This window comes from Panulirus ornatus, chromosome 65 (assembly GCF_036320965.1).
Source record: "Panulirus ornatus isolate Po-2019 chromosome 65, ASM3632096v1, whole genome shotgun sequence".
In the NCBI taxonomy this organism is placed as follows: domain Eukaryota; kingdom Metazoa; phylum Arthropoda; class Malacostraca; order Decapoda; family Palinuridae; genus Panulirus; species Panulirus ornatus.
In genome coordinates, this window is record NC_092288.1 from 15183926 (window position 1) to 15204200 (window position 20275).

The window sequence follows — 20275 nt, forward strand, 5'->3', positions numbered from 1 at the left end:
ATGCAGTCCAGTTTTGGTAACCAAACTATAAAAAAAGATGAGGAAAAATGAAGAGCATGTACAAAGATGCATGACAAAACTGATCTTATCCCTTAGAAATCTGGCATACAAAGAGAGGCTAAAACTATTGGATCTCTCCTCCCTTAAAAAACATAGACTTTGCAGTGACTTAATCCAAGTGTTCAAAATTCTGAACAAATTCGATAAGGTATATTATGAACATCTTTTTGAAATACAAGAAAATACAGTTACCAGGACAAATGGAATAAAACTCAAAGCTAAGAGATGAAGTATGGACATGGGAAAAGCTTCTTTTCCGTATGGGTGTGTTGAGCACTGGAATAAGTTACTGTCAGACATAGTGAATGCAAAGACTATAAATACCTTTAAAAGTCGTTTAGATAAATACTTTATAAATTCACTTATACTCTGAGAAAAAACGTCAGAAATAATCTGCACAAATGACAGCAGTGACAGAGGCACTAGAGGGCTAATGTGCAAGAGCAGGAAGTCGGTGATGGCTTAAAAAACGGCTGAGCAGAATTACATTTTCTTGTTAAGTTAAACTCCTTTTTTTTTTTTTTCAGACAACCCAGTCATGAGCCAATCAGGCCTACTATTGTCTGTCTTTCTCATGACAATTCATGTAAACAATGTTCTATGTGTCTGAGCAATTTCAGCATAGCCTTGTCAATGGACTGAACCAGGGCATGTGAAACATCTGGGGTAAATCATGGAAAGGTCTGTGGAGCCTGGACGAGGATAGGGAACTGTAGTTTCGGTGCATTACACAACAGCTTGAGACCGAGTGTGAACAAATGCGGCCTTTTTTGTCTGTTTTCCTGGCGCTAACTCAATGAAACTGGGGGTAGCGATGCTGTTTCCTGTGGGAGGGGTAAGCACAAGGAGCGGATGAAGGCAAGCAAGTATGAATATTATCATGTGTATATATGTATATGTCTTTCTATTGTATGTATATGTGTGTCTGTTGATATGTACATGTATATGTATGTATATGTGCATGTATGGGCATTTATGTATATATATGTGCACAGGAGTGGATAGGCCAATCTTCGTCCATTTCCTGGCACTACCTCGCAGACTCAGGAAACAGCCATTAAGTATTTATATTTTTATTTATTATACTTTGTCGCTGTCTCCCGCGTTTGCGAGGTAGCGCAAGGAAAAAGACGAAAGAAATGGCCCAACCCCCCCCATACACATGTATATACATACGTCCACACACGCAAATATACATACCTACACAGCTTTCCATGGCTTACCCCAGACGCTTCACATGCCTTGATTCAATCCACTGACAGCATGTCAACCCCGGTATACCACATCGCTCCAATTCACTCTATTCCTTGCCCTCCTTTCACCCTCCTGCATGTTCAGGCCCCGATCACACAAAATCTTTTTCACTCCATCTTTCCACCTCCAATTTGGTCTCCCTCTTCTCCTCGTTCCCTCCACCTCCAACACATATATCCTCTTGGTCAATCTTTCCTCACTCATCCTCTCCATGGCCCAAACCACTTCAAAACACCCTCTTTTGCTCTCTCAACCACGCTCTTTTTATTTCCACACATCTCTCTTACCCTTACGTTACTCACTCGATCAAACCACCTCACACCACACATTGTCCTCAAACATCTCATTTCCAGCACATCCATCCTCCTGCGCACAACTCTATCCATAGCCCACGCCTCGCAACCATACAACATTGTTGGAACCACTATTCCTTCAAACATACCCATTTTTGCTTTCCGAGATAATGTTCTCGACTTCCACACATTCTTCAAGGCCCCCAGAATTTTCGCCCCCTCCCCCACCCTATGATCCACTTCCGCTTCCATGGTTCCATCCGCTGCCAGATCCACTCCCAGATATCTAAAACACTTCACTTCCTCCAGTTTTTCTCCATTCAAACTCACCTCCCAATTGACTTGACCCTCAACCCTACTGTACCTAATAACCTTGCTCTCATTCACATTTACTCTTAACTTTCTTCTTCCACACACTTTACCAAACTCAGTCACCAGCTTCTGCAGTTTCTCACATGAATCAGCCACCAGCGCTGTATCATCAGCGAACAACAACTGACTCACTTTCCAAGCTCTCTCATCCCCAACAGACTTCATACTTGCCCCTCTTTCCAAAACTCTTGCATTTACCTCCCTAACAACCCCATCCATAAACAAATTAAACAACCATGGAGACATCACACACCCCTGCCACAAACCTACATTCACTGAGAACCAATCACTTTCCTCTCTTCCTACATGTACACATGCCTTACATCCTCGATAAAAACTTTTCACTGCTTCTAACAACTTTCCTCCCACACCATATATTCTTAATACCTTCCACAGAGCATCTCTATCAACTCTATCATATGCCTTCTCCAGATCCATAAATGCTACATACAAATCCATTTGCTTTTCTAAGTATTTCTCACATACATTCTTCAAAGCAAACACCTGATCCACACATCCTCTACCACTTCTGAAACCACACTGCTCTTCCCCAATCTGATGCTCTGTACACGCCTTCACCCTCTCAATCAATACCCTCCCATATAATTTACCAGGAATACTCAACAAACTTATACCTCTGTAATTTGAGCACTCACTCTTATCCCCTTTGCCTTTGTACAATGAATTAGTGAAAGAGAAGAGAGAGGCATTTGGACAATTTTTGCAGGGAAATAGTGAAAATGACTGGAGATGTATAAAAGAAAGAGGCAGGTTAAGAAAAAGGTGTGAGAGGTGAAAAAGAAGGCAAATGAGAGTTGGGGTGAGAAGTATCATTAAATTTTAGGAAGGATAAAAATATGTTTTGGAAAGAGGTAAATAAAGTGCATAAGACAAGAGAAGAAATGGGAACATCGGTGAAGGGGGCTAATGGGGAGGTAATAACAAGTAGTGGTGATATGAGAAGGAGACAGAGTGAGATTTTGAAGGTTTGTTGAATGTGTTAGATGATAGAATGGCAGATATAGGTTGTTTTGGTTGAGGTGGTGTGCGAAGTGAGAGAGTCAGGGAAAATGATTTGGTAAACAGAGAAGAGGTAGTGAAAGCTTTACGAAAGATGAAAGCCAGCGAGGCAGCGGGTTTGGATGGTATTGCAGTGGAATTTATCAAAAAAGGGGGTGACTGTGTTTTTGATTGGTTGGTGAGGATATCAAATGTATGTATGGCTCAAGGTGAAGTGCCTGAGGATTGGCAGAATGCATGCATAGTGCCATTGTACAAAGGCAAAGGGGATAAAGGTGAGTGTACAAATTACAGAGGTATAAGTTTGATGAGTATTCCTGGGAAATTGATTGAGAGGGTGAAGACATGCACAGAACATCAGATTGGGGAAGAGGAGTGTGGTTTCAGAAATGGTAGAGGATGTGTGGATCAGGTGTTTGCTTTGAAGAATGTATGTGAGAAATATTTAGAAAACAAATGGATTTGTATGTAGCATTTATGGATCTGGTGAAGGAATATGATAAGAGTTGATAGAGATGCTCTGTGGAAGGTATTAAGAGTATATAGTGTAGGAGGCAAGTTGCTTGAAGCAATGAAAAGTTTTATCAAGGATGTAAGGCATGTGTATGAGTAGGAAGAGAGGAAAGTGACTGGTTCTCAGTGAGTGTTGGTTTACATCTGGGGTGCGTGATGTCTCAATGGTTGTTTGATTTGTTAATGGATGGGGTTGTTAGGGAGGTGAATGCAAGAGTTTTAGAGAGAGGGGCAAGTATGCAGCCAATGTGGATGAGAGGGCTTGGGAAGTGAGTCAGTTGTTGTTCGCTGATGATACAGCGCTGGTGCTGATTCGGGTGAGAAACTGCAGGAGCTGGTGACTGAGTTTGGTAAAGTGTGTGAAAGAAGAAACCTGAGAGTAAATGTGAATAAGAGCAAGGTTATTAGGTACAGTAGGGTTGAGGGACAAGTCAACTGGGAGGTAAGTTTGAATGGAGAAAAACTGAGGAAGTGAAGTGTTTTAGATATCTGGGAGTGGATTTGGTATCAAATGGAACCATGGAAGCGGAAGTGAGCCACAGGGTGGGGGAGAGGGCAAAAATTCTGGGAGCGTTGAAAATGTGTGGCAGGCGAGAACATTATCTCGGAAAGCAAAAATGGGTATGTTTGAGGGAATAGTGGTTCCAACAATGTTATATGGTTGCAAGGCATGGGCTATAGATAGGGTTGTGCAGAGGAGGGTAGATGTGCTGGAAATGAGATGTTTGAGGACAATATTCGAAGTGAGGTGGTTTGATGGAGTAAGTAATGAAAGGGTAAGAGAGATGTGTGGTAATAAAAAGAGTGTCGTTGAGAAAGCAGAAGAGGGTGTATTGAAATGGTTTGGTCACATGGAGAGAATGAGTGAGGAAAGATTGACAAAGAGGATATATGTGTCAGAGGTGAAGGGAACGAGGAGAAGTGGGGGCCAAATTGGAGGTGGAAGGATGTAGTGAAAAAGATTTTGAATGATCTGGGCCTGAACATGCAGAAGGGTGAAAGGAGTGCAAGGAATAGAGTGAATTGGAATGATGTGGCATACTGGGGTCGACTTGCTGTCAGCGGGGGTATGTGAAGCATCTGGGGTAAACCATGGAAAGTTTTGTGGGGCATGGATGTGAAAAGGGAGCTGTGGTTTCAGTGCATTATACATAACAGCCAAAGATTGAGTGTGAGCAAATAAGGCCTTTGTCGTCTTTTCCTAGCGCTACCTCGCACACGTGCTGGGGGAGGGGATGTCATTTCATGTGTGGCAGGGTGGCGATGGGAATGAACAAAGGCGGCAAGTATAAATCATGTACATGTGTATATATGTATATGTCTGTGTATGTATATATGTGTATACGGTGAAATGTATAGGTATATATATGTGCGTGTGTGGACGTGTATGTATATACATGTGTATGTGGGTTGGTTGGACCATTCTTTCATCTGTTTCCTTGCACTACCTCGCTAACGCAGGAGACGACGACAAAGTATAATATAAATATATCCCTGGGGATAGGGGAGAAAGAATACTTCCCACGTATTCCCTGCGTGTTGTAGAAGGCGACTAAAAGGGGAGGGAGCGGGGGGGGCTGGAAATCCTCCCCTCGTTTTTTTTTTAATTTTCCAAAAGAAGGAACAGAGAAGGGGGCCAGGTGAGGATATTCCCTCAGAGGCCCAGTCCTCTGTTCTTAACGCTACCTTGCTAATGCGGGAAATGGCGAATAGTTTGAGAGAAAAGAAAAAATAAATGAATGATATATATACAGCCCTTCACCCCACATGTCCAAAATCTTTTCTGACCGATCGGTCAGATCTCAAAATGGACATAAGTCAAACATACGTCCCCATGGCATGTAGAATTCGTATACCTGTACAACATTCTTTTATCCTACTCAATTTCTATCAAGATTATCTCGTTTTTTTATCATCCAGGGTTATCATATGATCAGGTAGTTTCTTTTTACCTTTTATTTCCAATTCTTTCTCCCCAATCCCTGGGGATAGGGGAGAAAGAATAATTCCCACATATTCCCTCCGTGTCACAGAAGGTGACTAAAGAGGCAGAAGCAGGGGGCTGGAAACCCTCCACTCCTTGTATTTCAACTTTCTAAAAGGGAAAACAAAAGAAGGAGTCATGCAGGCAGTCCTCATCCTCTCAAAAGCTCAGATTGAGGTGTCAGAATATGTGTGGATGTAAAGAAGATGAGAAGAAAGGAGAGATAGGTAGTATGTTTGAGGAAAGAAACCTGGATGTTCTGGCTCTGAGTGAAACGAAGCTCAAGGGTAAAGGGGAAGAGTGCTTTGGAAAACTCTTGGGAGTAAAGTCAAGGGTTGGTGAGAGGAGAAGAGCTAAGGAAGGGGCAGCACTACTCCTGAAGCAGGATCTGTGGAAGTGTGTGATAGAGTGTAAGAAATTAAATTCTAGATTAATATGGGCAAAACTGAGAGTAAATGGAGAGAGATGGGGAAATTATTGGTGCTTATGCACCTGGTAATGAGAAGAAAGATCATGAGAGGCAAGTGTTTTAGGTGCAGCTGAGTGAGTATGTCAGCAGCTTTGGTGTACAAGACCAGGTATTTGTGATGGGTGATTTAAATATGAAGGTGAGTAATGTGGCAGTTGAGGGTATAATTGGTGTACATGGGCTATTCAGTGTTGTAAATGGAAATGGTGAAGAGCTTGTGGATTTGTGTGCTGAAAAAAGAATGGTGATTGGGAATACCTGGTTTAAAAAGAGAGATATACAAAAGAATATGTATGTTAGTAGGAGACATGGTCAAAGCATGGATCACATGTTAATTGACAGGCATGTAAAAGAGAGACTTTTGGAATGTTAATGTGCTGAGCGGGGCAGCTGGAGGGATGTCTAATGCCTATCTTGTGAAGGTGAAGGTATGTGAAGGTTTTCTGAAAAGAAGATTGTTGGGGGAAGAGAGTGGTGAGAGTAGGTGAGCTTGGAAAGGAGACTTGTGTAAGGAAGTACCAGGAGAGACTGAGAGTAGAATGGCAAAATGTGAGTGCAAATGAAGTGAGGGGAGTGGGTGAGGAATGGGATGTATTTAGGGAAGCAGTGATGGCATGCGCAAAAGATGCATGTGGCATGAGAAAGGTGGGAGGTGGGCAGATTAGAAAGGGTAGTGAGTAGTGGGATGAAGAAGTAAAGCAATTAGTGAAAGAAAAAAGAGAGGCGTTTGGATGATACTTACAAGGAAGGAATGCAAATGACTTGGAGACGTATAAAAGAAAGAGTCAGGAGATCAAGAGGAAGGTGCAAGAGTTGAAAAAGAGGGCAAATGAGAGTTGGGGTGAGAAAGTATCATTAACTTCAGGAAGAATAAAAAGATGTTTTGGAAGGAGGTAAATAACGTGCATAAAACAAGAGAACAAGTGGGAACATAAAACAAGAGAAACAAGTGGGAACATCGGTGAAGGGAGCAAATGGGGAAGTAATAACAGGTAGGGATGAAGTGAGAAGGAGATGGAGTATTTTGTGGTTTGCTGAATGTGTTTGATGATAGAGTGGCAGATATAGGGTGTTTGGTCAGGGTGGTGTGCAAAGTGAAAGGGTCAGGAGGATGGTTTGGTTAAGAGAGAAGTGGTAGTGAAAGCCATGTGGAAGATGAAATCTGGCAAGAAGCAGGTTTGGATGGTAATGCAATAGAATTTATTATGAAAGGGAGTGACTGTGTTATTGAGTGGTTGGTAAGGCTATTCAATGTATGTAAGGATCATGGTGAGGTGCCTGAGGATTGGCAGAGTGCATGCATAGTGCCATTGTACAAAGGAAAATGGGATAAAGGCAAATATTCAAACTACAGAAGCATAAGTTTGATGAGTATTCCTGGGAAATTGTATGGGAGGATATTGATTGAAAGGGTGAAGGCATGTATACAGCATCAGATGGGAAGAGCAGTGTGGTTTCAGAAGTGGTAGAGGGTGTGTGGATCAGATGTTTGCTTTGAAGGATGTATGAGAAATACTTAGAAAAACAAATGGATGTGTATTTAGCATTTATGGGTCTGGAGAAGGAATATATGATAGGGTCAACAGAGATGCTTTGTGGAAGGTCTTAAGAGCATATGGTGTGGGAAGTAAGTTGCTAGAAGCAGTGAAAAGTTTTATCAAGGATGTAAGGCTTGTGTACGAGTAGGAAGAGAGAAGAGTGTTTGGCTCCCAGTGAAGGTCGGTCTGCAGCAGGGGTATGTGATATCCCCATGGTTATTTAATTTGTTTATGGATGGGGTGGTTAGGGAGGTAAATGCAAGAGTTTTGGAGAGAGGGGCAAGGATGCAGTCTATAGGGGATGAGAGGGTTTGGGAAGTGAGTCAGTTGTTGTTCGCTGATGATACAGCTCTGGTGGCTGATTTGAGTGAGAAACTGCAGAAGTTGGAAAAGTGTTTGAAAAGAGAAAGCTGAGAGTAAATGTGAATAACAGCAAGGTTATTAGGTTCAGTAGGGTTGAGGGACAAGTCAATTGGGATGTAAGTTCGAATGGAGAAAAATTGGAAGAAGTGAAGTGTTCTAGATATCTGGGATTGGACTTAGCAGCAAATGGAACCATGGAAGCATAAGTGAGTCACAGGGTGGGGGAGGGGCGGAGGTTCTGGGAGTGATGAAGAATGTGTGAACGGAGAGAAAGCTATCTCGGAGGGCAAAAATGGGAATAGTAGTGCCAACAATGTTAAATGGTTGCGAGGCATGGGCTACAGATAGGGTTTTACGGAGGAGGGTGGATGTGTTGGAAATGAAATCTGTGATCAAGGACAATATGTGGTGTGAGGTGGTTTGATCGAGTAAGTAATGAAAGGGTATGAGAGATGTGTGAAAATAAAAAGAGCATGGGTTAAAGCAGAAGAGTGTGTGTTGAAATGGTTTGGACATATGGAGAGAATGAGTAAGAAAAGGTTGACAAAGAGGATATATGTGTCAGAGATGGAGGAAACAAGGAGAAGCAGGAGACCAAATTGGAGGTAGAGGGATCGAGTGAAAAAGATTCTGAGCAATCAGGGCCTGAACATATATGAGGGTGACAGGAGTGCAAGGAATAAAGTGAACTGGAATGATGTGGTGCACTGGTGTCATCGTGCTGTAAATGGACTGACCCAAGGCATGTGAAACGTCTGGGTAAACCATGGTTAGGTCCATGGGGCCTGGATGTGGATAGGGAGTGGTGGTTTCAATGCATTACAATGACAGCTATGGACTGTGAACAAATGTGTCCTTTTTTGTCTGTTTTTCCTTCTGCTACCTCACTGTAGCATGGGGTAGTGATGCTCTTTCCTGTGGGGCAGGGTAGTGCCAGGAATGGATGAAGGCAAGAAAGTATGAATATGTACAAGTGTATCTATACATATGTCTTTGTATGTCCATGTATGTGTATGAATTGCTTCATATAAATATGACTATTATGTAATAATGTAAGTGAAATGAACCTTCCCTATTAATGCATATTCTTGATGCAATTTCTCACAATAGTATTCATGCAATAGAGTACCTCCCCAGTCACTAATCACTACACACCTTCAAAAGCATATGACAAACATCCATATTGTGCACAAAAACATGTTTTACCTGGCAGTAACGTGACAGGAGGCGCTGATAAGTTACTCTGTTTGGTTCTATACCACTTTTCTCAAGATCGGCCAAGAATTCTGTTGGTGAGAATTTGTGCTCATTCTCCAGGTAAACACGAAGCAACGTGTTATAGTGGCTGATATCTAGAGGAATACCTGCAACATGAAAAAAATGTGTAAGATGCATATTATCATTCAATCTATCTATCTATCATCACAAACTCTGTTCCCATTTCCTTTGGGTGGCTGAGGTATATACTGTTTCTTAAACTACTATCAAGTGTTACAGAACTACACTTACACAAGGGTACAGTGACTGAAAAGACAATTTTGGCCAAAGCTGTGTCATTGGAAGTACTGTCTTGTCAAAGAACTTCTCACTTCAAAGGAGTCTATCTTTCTCTTCCCTGCTACTGGAAGTAGTGTAGCCAGGGGCTTCAGGAACCTTTAAAAAGGTCCTAGGCAACATCATAACTCCTTTATAGAAATTGGTCTTGAGATGATAATAATAATAATAATAATAATAATAATAATAATAATAATAATAATAATTTTCATTATCATCATTTATACTATCATGCATAATCGCTGTTTCCCATGTCAGCAAAGTAGTGCCAGGAAACAGACGAAGAATGGCCCATCCACTCATTTACATGCAGGGGAGGACAGGGGAGAAAGAATACTTCCAACGCATTCCTCACGTGTCGTAGAAGGCGACTAAAGGGGACGGGAGCTGGGGGCTGGAAACATTCTTCAAAGCAAACACCTGATCCACACATCCTCTACCACTTCTGAAACCACACTCCTCTTCCCCAATCTGATGCTCTGTACATGCCTTCACCCTCTCAATCAATACCCTCCCATATAATTTACCAGGAATACTCAACAAACATATACCTCTGTAATTTGAGCACTCACTTTCATCCCCTTCGCCTTTGTACAATGGCACTATGCAAGCATTCCGCCAATCCTCAGACACCTTGCCATGAGTCATACACACATTAAATAACCTTACCAACCAGTCAACAATACAGTCACCCCATTTTTAAATAAATTCCTTTGTAATACCATCCAAACCCACTGCCTTGCCGGCTTTCATCTTCCACAAAGCTTTTACTACCTCTTCTCTGTTTACCAAATCATTCTCCCCAACCCTCTCACTTTGCACACCACCTCGACCAAAAGCACCCTATATCTGCCACTCTATCATCAAACACATTCAACAAACCTTCAAAATACTCACTCCATCTCCTTCTCACATCACCAATACTTGTTATTACCTCCCCATTAGCCCCCTTCACCGATATTCCCATTTGTTCTCTTGTCTTACACACTTTATTTACCTCCTTCCAAAACATCTTCTTTTCCTTTTTTTTCTTTTTTTTTCGCTGTCTCCTGCGTTTGCGAGGTAGCGCAAGGAAACAGACGAAAGAAATGGCCCAACCCACCCCCATACACATGTATATACATACGTCTACACATGCAAATATACATACCTACACATCTTTCCATGGTTTACCCCAGACGCTTCACATGCCCTGATTCAATCCACTGACAGCACGTCAACCCCGGTATACCACATCGATCCAATTCACTCTATTCCTTGCCCTCCTTTCACCCTCCTGCATGTTCAGGCCCCGATCAAACAAAATCTTCTTCACTCCATCTTTCCACCTCCAATTTGGTCTCCCTCTTCTCCTCGTTCCCTCCACCTCCGAAACATATATCCTCTTGGTCAATCTTTCCTCACTCATTCTCTCCATGTGCCCAAACCATTTCAAAACACCCTCTTCTGCTCTCTCAACCACGCTCTTTTTATTTCCACACATCTCTCTTACCCTTACGTTACTTACTCGATCAAACCACCTCACACCACACATTGTCCTCAAACATCTCATTTCCAGCACATCCATCCTCCTGCGCACAACTCTATCCATAGCCTACGCCTCGCAACCATACAACATTGTTGGAACCACTATTCCTTCAAACATACCCATTTTTGCTTTCCGAGATAATGTTCTCGACTTCCACACATTCTTCAAGGCTCCCAGAATTTTCGCCCCCTCCCCCACCCTATGATCCACTTCCGCTTCCATGGTTCCATCCGCTGCCAGATCCACTCCCAGATATCTAAAACACTTCACTTCCTCCAGTTTTTCTCCATTCAAACTTACCTCCCAACTGACTTGACCCTCAACCCTACTGTACCTAATAACCTTGCTCTTATTCACATTTACTCTTAACTTTCTTCTTTCACACACTTTACCAAACTCAGTCACCAGCTTCTGCAGTTCTCACATGAATCAGCCACCAGCGCTGTATCATCAGCGAACAACAACTGACTCACTTCCCAAGCTCTCTCATCCCCAACAGACTTCATACTTGCCCCTCTTTCCAAAACTCTCGCATTCACCTCCCTAACAACCCCATCCATAAACAAATTAAACAACCATGGAGACATCACACACCCCTGCCGCAAACCTACATTCACTGAGAACCAATCACTTTCCTCTCTTCCTACACGTACACATGCCTTACATCCTCGATAAAAACTTTTCACTGCTTCTAACAACTTGCCTCCCACACCATATATTCTTAATACCTTCCACAGAGCATCTCTATCAACTCTATCATATGCCTTCTCCAGATCCATAAATGCTACATACAAATCCATTTGCTTTTCTAAGTATTTCTCACATACATTCTTCAAAGCAAACACCTGATCCACACATCCTCTACCACTTCTGAAACCACACTGCTCTTCCCCAATCTGATGCTCTGTACATGCCTTCACCCTCTCAATCAATACCCTCCCATATAATTTACCAGGAATACTCAACAAACTTATACCTCTGTAATTTGAGCACTCACTCTTATCCCCTTTGCCTTTGTACAATGGCACTATCTTTTTATTCTCCCTAAAATCTAATGATACTCTCTCACCCCAACTCTCATTTGTCCTCTTTTTTACCTCTTGCATCTTTCTCTTGACCTCCTGCCTCTTTCTTTTATACATCTCCCACTCATTTGCATTATTCCCCTGCAAAAATCGTCCAAATGCCTCTCTCTTCTCTTTCACTAATAATCTTACTTCACCCCACCACTCACTACCCTTTCTAATCTGCCCACCTTTCTAACGATACATAATATAAGAGAGGAGTCTAAATGCCTGAAGTTTCTTGTGAAAGATATGCATATCTTCATATCCTTTGGATCATACATTGAAGGATGGATGTGCTGGAAATGAGATGTTTGAGGACAATGTGTGGTGTGAGGTGGTTTGATCGAGTAAGTAATGTAAGGGTAAGAGAGATGTGTGGAAATAAAAAGAGCGTGGTTGAGAGAGCAGAAGAGGGTGTTTTGAAATGGTTTGGGCACATGGACAGAATGAGTGAGGGAAGATTGACCAAGAGGATATATGTGTTGGAGGTGGAGGGAACGAGGAGAAGTGGGAGACCAAATTGGAGGTGGAAAGATGGAGTGAAAAAGATTTTGTGTGATCGGGGCCTGAACATGCAGGAGGGTGAAAGGAGGGCAAGGAATAGAGTGAATTGGATCGATGTGGTATACCGGGGTTGACGTGCTGTCAGTGGATTGAATCAGGGCATGTGAAGCATCTGGGGTAAACCATGGAAAGCTGTGTAGGTATGTATATTTGCGTGTGTGGACGTATGTATATACATGTGTATGGGGGTGGGTTGGGCCATTTCTTTCGTCTGTTTCCTTGCGCTACCTCGCAAACACGGGAGACAGCGGCAAAAAAAAAAAATGAATATATTTGATTACAGTAACTGATTTGTCCTTCAGCAGACCAGCATGACTTCCACTATTAGGGATTTGAATTAATTGGTGGGGGGTCTAGCTGGTCAAATGGTTTTGCCCCAGAGAAGACAGTTACAAAGAAATCCAGGATCAGCTCCCCAGGGATCAAAAAGACCTTCTCGAGTTCTGAGGTGAACTTAGCCAACAGGTCTGCCTCTTCACTGCTAAGAATGTTATAATGACCAGGCACCCAAATCAAGATATCTTTTGGATATAAATTAAGCTTATTAATAATCTTGATTGTATTTCACTATACTTTGTACTGCAAGAAGTTACTGCCTGAAGAGCAAGAGAGTGAATCTACAAACAATTACTGCTCCAATATGAAGTGAATTACCTGTAAGGTCATTTGTCAATGGCAAACAATCAAGCAGAAAAAAAAGACATGTTTGATCTAGCAAATGGTACCAGACAGAACATTAAACAGACCACACACCTACACTCACACAGTCATCTGTTCTGGAGCCATATGTGTAGAAGTGGACATGTGATAACTAAGTATGAGATACTTGTACAGCACTGGTATTCCTCACCCTCAGGTGCATCACCTTTTCTTACACACATCCAGTTCATAGCCCTGAAATGGCATTGCCTCCAAGTAGCCACCTGTTGCCAACCAGCCTATCCATTTCTTTCACTTTAAAACCAAAGCTTTTACTGGGGAAGTGTATTCTTAGGGCCTAGGGCCTGACAACTCAGTTGATAAACTGTTCAAATTGTTGGATGAGGCAACAAGCAGGTGTGTTTCTCATCCTGGTCACAAGAATACCATATTCTAAAGAAAGAAATTCGATGGAGCCATAGAGAAGGTACATTAGCCTCTGCTTCCAACTGTGGAACTCTTAGCACTAGAGATGCATGACTCTTATTCCTAAACAATTCATAAAATCACTTTCACTCCCCTTTCCTTGATACAGAGGAACAATTATTGCCATCATCTAGTTATTAAAGCAACAAACCACTTTTGCATGCTTCCATACACACTTTCTACGTCCACTCCACACCTGTTTCACTTACGTAATTCATGCAATGTATCCCATATTTCTTGGACCAACTTATTCCTGACTTCAGGCAGTTCTTCTGGGACTAGACTTCCACAGCATCGAAGCAACAGCAGACTCTGCGTGCTTGAAGCATGTTCTGAGAGAGAAAATGTTTGTAAACAATGAGAGTGGTTACTAGAAATAGTTCAGCTCATCACTAAAGAATGCAGAATGACTGTAGAGCTTCTTAATATAATATACTTACCCAATTAATGATATGCATGCAAATTTCAGGTAACACTATGATTCACTTGTGCCATCCCTAATCTGTATATATGCGAAGGAAGACAAAACACAGTATTATTTCTTATTCAGTTTATATCAATGCAGGAAGTACAGTTCCTGAATCACATGCAGAAACATAAGTTTCTCTAAGAATAGATACAGTTTTGCTTAATATAACAAAAAGAATATACTTAGAACAAAAAATGTGGATTCAGGTTTTTATGGATTCCAGTCATATAGGCTAGAGATTTTAGGTCTATCATAACTTACAGACTGTGTTCACCTAATTCAAGTCCCAAACATTTTTTCAAGCACTCCAAGTCCTCACTTTATGCAGGATCACTATTTGCAATTTTTCCACTCTTCAAGGAACCTAGTTCTACCAATCCCCCTTTATATGTAGTCAAAATTCGATACTATGCATGAGTGTGCCAAAACTCCCATCTTTCTTTGTATGTCTATTGGTTCACTATATGCAATTTCTTTTGGGCGAGGTTTTCATAGAACATAACCACTGCATAAAGCAAAGGATGGTTGTATATATAAATATATGCTATAGCTCAATAAAGCTTCATGTATTTGTCCATTTGTGCACAACTTTTTTGAGACCAAACTATAACATATAATAGCCCATAATTGAGTGTGTACATATTTCATAATCAAGGCCACATTTTCATTGCTGCACACTGGCCTTGAAGGCTATTTTCAGACCACTAAAGGCCAACAAAAGCAACCCCTGCTTTATAGATTACACTTACTTTACAGCATTTGTTCAAAATATGAAACCTAGCCATCTCAGATCATAATGAAAATACCTCAGGATCCAAGGGTATCATAACCTGGCTTTAAAGGCCACCTTTCACTTTTCACACTTGCTGCAGTTCCATGAAGCACCTTGAGGCCCTAAATTTTGGGTGTAAGCACTTCAGAAACTGGGCAACATTCTACATCACTGCCTATCATCAACGAAGTCCAATTTCAGGCCACTGTAGCTTTATAGATTACACTTAGTTCACTCACTCATTCATAGTAAGAATCATAACAGCCTCAAATTACAACAAAAGTACCTAAGGATCAAAGACAAGGGTACCAGAGCCTGGCCTTAAAAGCCATTTATAGGCCACCTTTTAAATTTCACTTACTACAGCTTCACATTGCTTCTAGAGCCCTTACATTTTTTATGTATGTACTTGAGATTCTGGGCAAGTTTGGGCTACTGCTTGAATATGTTTTGAGGCCACTAAAGACCATCCCATCCTTAAAGATCAGACCTGGTTCACTGAACTTTTTTAAATAGGCAAACTAGCAGCCTAAAAGTATCATAAAGGTACCTCAGGATCAAAGAGAGGATTCAGGGTACCAAGGTATGGCCTCAAAGGCATAAAGAGGTCATATCTAAAGGGTTAAAGTTATTACAGCTTCATTGTACTCCTAAACTCAGAAGTGACCACAATTTTCAATTTTTCTAAGGTAGCTGTGAAGGCCATTTGAAAGCCAACAATGCCCACTTTGGTATGCCGTAAAACCTTATTTCTAACAACCATTTTTTCCACACAGTGCCAAGTAGCACAAATTGTAAAATACAGTAAAACTCAAGTTAACAGACCCCAATGTAATGCATTTCAGATTTAATGGACAAATAATAATAATAAATACAGAATGATACATACAAGGAAGGAGTGCAAATGCATGGGAGATGTATAAATGTATAAAAGAAAGCAGCAGGAGGTCATGAGAAAGGTGCAGGGGTTGAAAAAGGGGGCATATGAGAATTGGGGAGAGAGAATCATTAAACTGTAGGTACAATAAAAAGATGTTTTGGAAAGAGGTAAATAACATACATAAGACAACAAAACAAATGGGAACGTCAGTGAAGGGGATAAGTGGGGAAATAATAACAGGTAAGGATGAAGTGAGGAGATGGAGAGACTATTTTGAAGTTTTGTTGAATGTGTTTGATGACAAAGTGGCACATATACAGCGTTTTGATCAGGGTGGTGTACGAAGTGAGAGGGGTCAGGGGAATTGGTTTGGTTAAGAGAGAAGAGGTGGTGAAAGCTATGCAGAAGATGAAATCCAGCAAGGCAGAGGGTTTGGATCGTGCTGCAGTAGAATTTATTAAGAAAGAGGGTGACGGTGATGTTGAATCACCGGCAGGGATTTCCAATTTATGTATGGATATGTTGAAAGTGCCTGAGGATTGGGGGAATGCATGCATAGTGCCACTGTACAAAGGCAATGGGGATAAAGGTGAGAGTTCAAACTACAGAGGCACAAGTCTGTTGAGTATTCCTGGGAAATTATATATGAGGGTATTGATTGAGAAGATGAAGACATGTACAGATCATCAGATGGGGGAAGAGCAGTGTGGTTTCAGAAGTGGTAAAGGATGTGTGGATCAGGTGTTTGCTTTGAAGAATGTTTGTGAGAAATACTTAGAAAAACAGATGGAGAAGGCATATGATAGGGTAGATAGAGATGCTTTGTGGAAGGTCTTAAGAGTATATAGTGTGGGAGGGAAGTTGCTGGAAGCAGTGAAAAGTTTTTACTAAGGATGTAAGGTATGTGTAAAAATAGGAAGAGAGGAGAGTGATTGGTTCCCAGTGAAGGTCAGTCTGCAGCAGAGGTGTGTGATGTCCCCAAAGTTGTTTAATTTGATTATGGATGCGGTTATTAGGGAGGTAAATGCAATAGTTTTGGAGAGAGGGAAGAATATGCAGTCAAGTGGGGATGAGAGGGCCTGGGAAGTGAGTCGGTTGTTGTTCGCCAATGATACAGTGCTGGTGGCTGATTTGAGTGAGAAACTGCAGAGATCGGTGATTGAGTCTGGAAAAGTGTGTGAAAGGAGAAAGATGAGAGTAAATGTAAGATCAAGGTTATTAGGTTTAGTAGGGTTGAGGGATAAGTTAATTGGGAGGTAAGTTTGAATGGACAAAAAATTGGAGGAAGTGAAGTGTTATAGATATCTGGGAGTCAACTTAGCAGTGAATGAAACCATTTAAGCAAAAGTGAGTCACAGGGTGAGGGAGGGTTCAAAGGTTCTGGGAGCAATGAAGAATGTGTGGAAGGAGAGAGCATTATCTCAAAGCACAAATGGGTATGTTTGAAGAATAGTAGTTCCAACAATGTTACATGGTTGCAAGGCATGGGCTATAAATGGCATTGTACAGAGAAGGGTGGATACCTTGGAAATGAAATGTTTGAGGACAATATGTGGTGTGATATGGTTTGACCAAGTAAGTGATGAAAGGGGTAAGAGAGATGTGCGGAACTAAAAAGAATGTACATAATTCATACTGTCTGCCTTTATTTATTCCCATCGCCACCTCGCCACACATGGAATAACATCCCCCTCCCCCCTCATGTGTGCGAGGTAGCGCTAGGAAAAGACAACAAAGGCTGTCATCTAATAATGCACAGAAACCACAGCTCCCTTTTTCACATCCAGGCCCCCCAGAACTTTCCATGGTTTACCCCAGACGCTTCACATGCCCTGGTTCAATCCATTGACAGCACGTCGACCCCGGTATACCACATCGTTCCAATATATATATATATATATATATATATATATATATATATATATATATATATATATATTTTTCTTTCATACTATTCGCAATTTCCCGCGTTAGCGAGGTAGCGTTATGAACAGAGGACTGGGCCACTGAGGGAATATCCTCACCTTGCCCCCTTCTCTGTTCCTTCTTTTGGAAAATTGAAAAAAAAAAACGAGAGGGGAGGATTTCCAGCCATCCGCTCCCTCCCCTTTTAGTCGCCTTCTACAACACGCAGGGAATACGTGGGAAGTATTCTTTCTCCCCTATCCCCAGGGATAATTTAACCATATAATGAATATAATGAATCATAACTATATATGTTTAATTATGACACTTTCAAAAACTTCTCAAGAACTTCCATGCTCATCTGTATTGAAAGAGCAATTGCAAAGTTTTCTAAGCTGTGAATACCATTGGCATCAAGTAAGAGACATATCACTCAGAAGATAGGCTTCCTCATTTATTTTAACACTTACTAAAGTAATGATATGAAAATACATTTGGTGCATGGATGATTACCCTGCAAACAATTACCCACTTGTAGAGAATACAACTGCATGGGGTATGATATGAAGTATCAAAATGAAACCAACTAGCTGGGGAATTTAACCATATAATGAAATTCTTTGCCACAAATAAATACAGTATATCATTTAGTACCAACATCATCTTCATGAACATGAGAAACCCATGGGAAAAAAAAGTCAGACCAGTCAGGAGGATCCAGTACCATCTTTTGAATAAGAGAGTTGTAGCCCATGGCTTGCTGCTGCTTCCCACATTCTCTGCATGGACACAAACCACAGGAGGACTGACTTTTGTGATACTTACTTTCTTCAAACACCAAAACTGTGGAATTCTCTTCCAGCTTTTGATTTTTCCTATTTCTTTAACTTCTTCACCTTCAAGTGAGGTGTACACATAACTAAAGAGCTTAGATTAATCTCCTCTACATTCTTTTTTCCCGTACTCTTTAGTTTTTGTTTCATCTGAGATGACCATGAATGAAGCAAGTTTTTGCTTATGCCATGCTGGCTAATCAGTTACAGATAAAAAGCTTCAACAAGACTACAGTATAAAGTTGGGTAGGGAGTAGGTACCATGTGGGACCCTGAATGGCGTATCTTTAAGAGATGCTATTTCACTGTGGCTGCATGAGGTATAAAGAGAGCACTGGATGTGAACCAGAAGAGAAATCAAAACCATCATACTGATGAAAATGCAAAGTATTTTATGTTGATATTTCTAGTAGCCATTCCATAACAATCATTAACAGGAAGGAGGAGAACATCTGGGATTAAGTGAATTAATTTTGCAGAACAAAACTTTACACAGTAATGTAACATAGTAAATAAGGCAATTCTTTATTGCTTATAAGCAACAGAGGTAACTCTCAAAACCTGCTTGACCTTATTCAAAATCTTATTCGATTAAATCCTATTATTCATAGTACGTGAACTGGCTGTGAAAAGACAGAAGTTTCACTGAGTGAAAAGTGTTGAAGTTTTATGTGTGTGAAGGTTGTGATCAATTTTATGCTCAAAACTCAGTGGATTTAGTATGAACACAAACCAAGCTAAGCTGAAAACCAAATAAAACAAAAATGGAATGAGAAATGGTAAACTTGCTATCATAACCATAAGGATGAAACATCAGTTAGAAAGCGACTGGATAGAGATTTTGAGGGTTTTCCTTATAAGGGAGAAATATCAAAGAATAACCAAAGTATAAATTATGGTTAGGAAATCATTATGAATAATAAGAAACAATATAAAAAGTTATAACAAATGCCAAGGCTGAGTAAATGTTCTTTACATGAAATACCAACAATATATATATTATTATATTTTTTATTATACTTTGTCGCTGTCTCCCACGTTTGCGAGGTAGCGCAAGGAAACAGACGAAAGAAATGGCCCAACCCCCCCCATACACATGAATATACATACGTCAACACACGCAAATATACATACCTACACAGCTTTCCATGGTTTACCCCAGACGCTTCACATGCACTGGTTTAATCCACTGACAGCACGTCAACCCCGGTATACCACATCGATCCAATTCACTCTATTCCTTGCCCTCCTTTCACCCTCCTGCATGTTCAGGCCCCGATCACACAAAATCTTTTTCACTCCATCTTTCCACCTCCAATTTGGTCGCCCACTTCTCGTTCCCTCCACCTCCGACACATATATCCTCTTGGTCAATCTTTCCTCACTCATTCTCTCCATGTGCCCAAACCATTTCAAAACACCCTCTTTTGCTCTCTCAACCACGCTCTTTTTATTTCCACACATCTCTCTTACCCTTACGTTACTTACTCGATCAAACCACCTCACACCACACATTGTCCTCAAACATCTCATTTCCAGCACATCCATCCTCCTGCGCACAACTCTATCCATAGACAACGCCTCGCAACCATAAAACATTGTTTGAACCACTATTCCTTCAAACATACCCATTTCTGCTTTCCGAGATAATGTTCTCGACTTCCACACATTCTTCAAGGCTCCCAGGATTTTCACCCCCTCCCCCACCCTAT

At 41.2% G+C, this 20275-nt stretch overlaps 1 protein-coding gene across 2 annotated transcripts in view; it reads right to left on the reverse strand.

The window, feature by feature from the left end:
• bsf (bicoid stability factor) overlaps positions 1–20275 on the reverse strand; it is a 201779-nt gene that overhangs the window by 147209 nt on the left and 34295 nt on the right. For both annotated transcript variants that reach the window (XM_071658035.1, XM_071658036.1), the window contains exons 3-4: positions 13914–14036; positions 9073–9230 (exon numbers count right to left, since the gene is read on the reverse strand). In XM_071658035.1, the coding sequence (XP_071514136.1) occupies positions 9073–9230; positions 13914–14036 (281 nt within the window). The remainder of the gene's footprint in view (positions 1–9072; positions 9231–13913; positions 14037–20275) is intronic.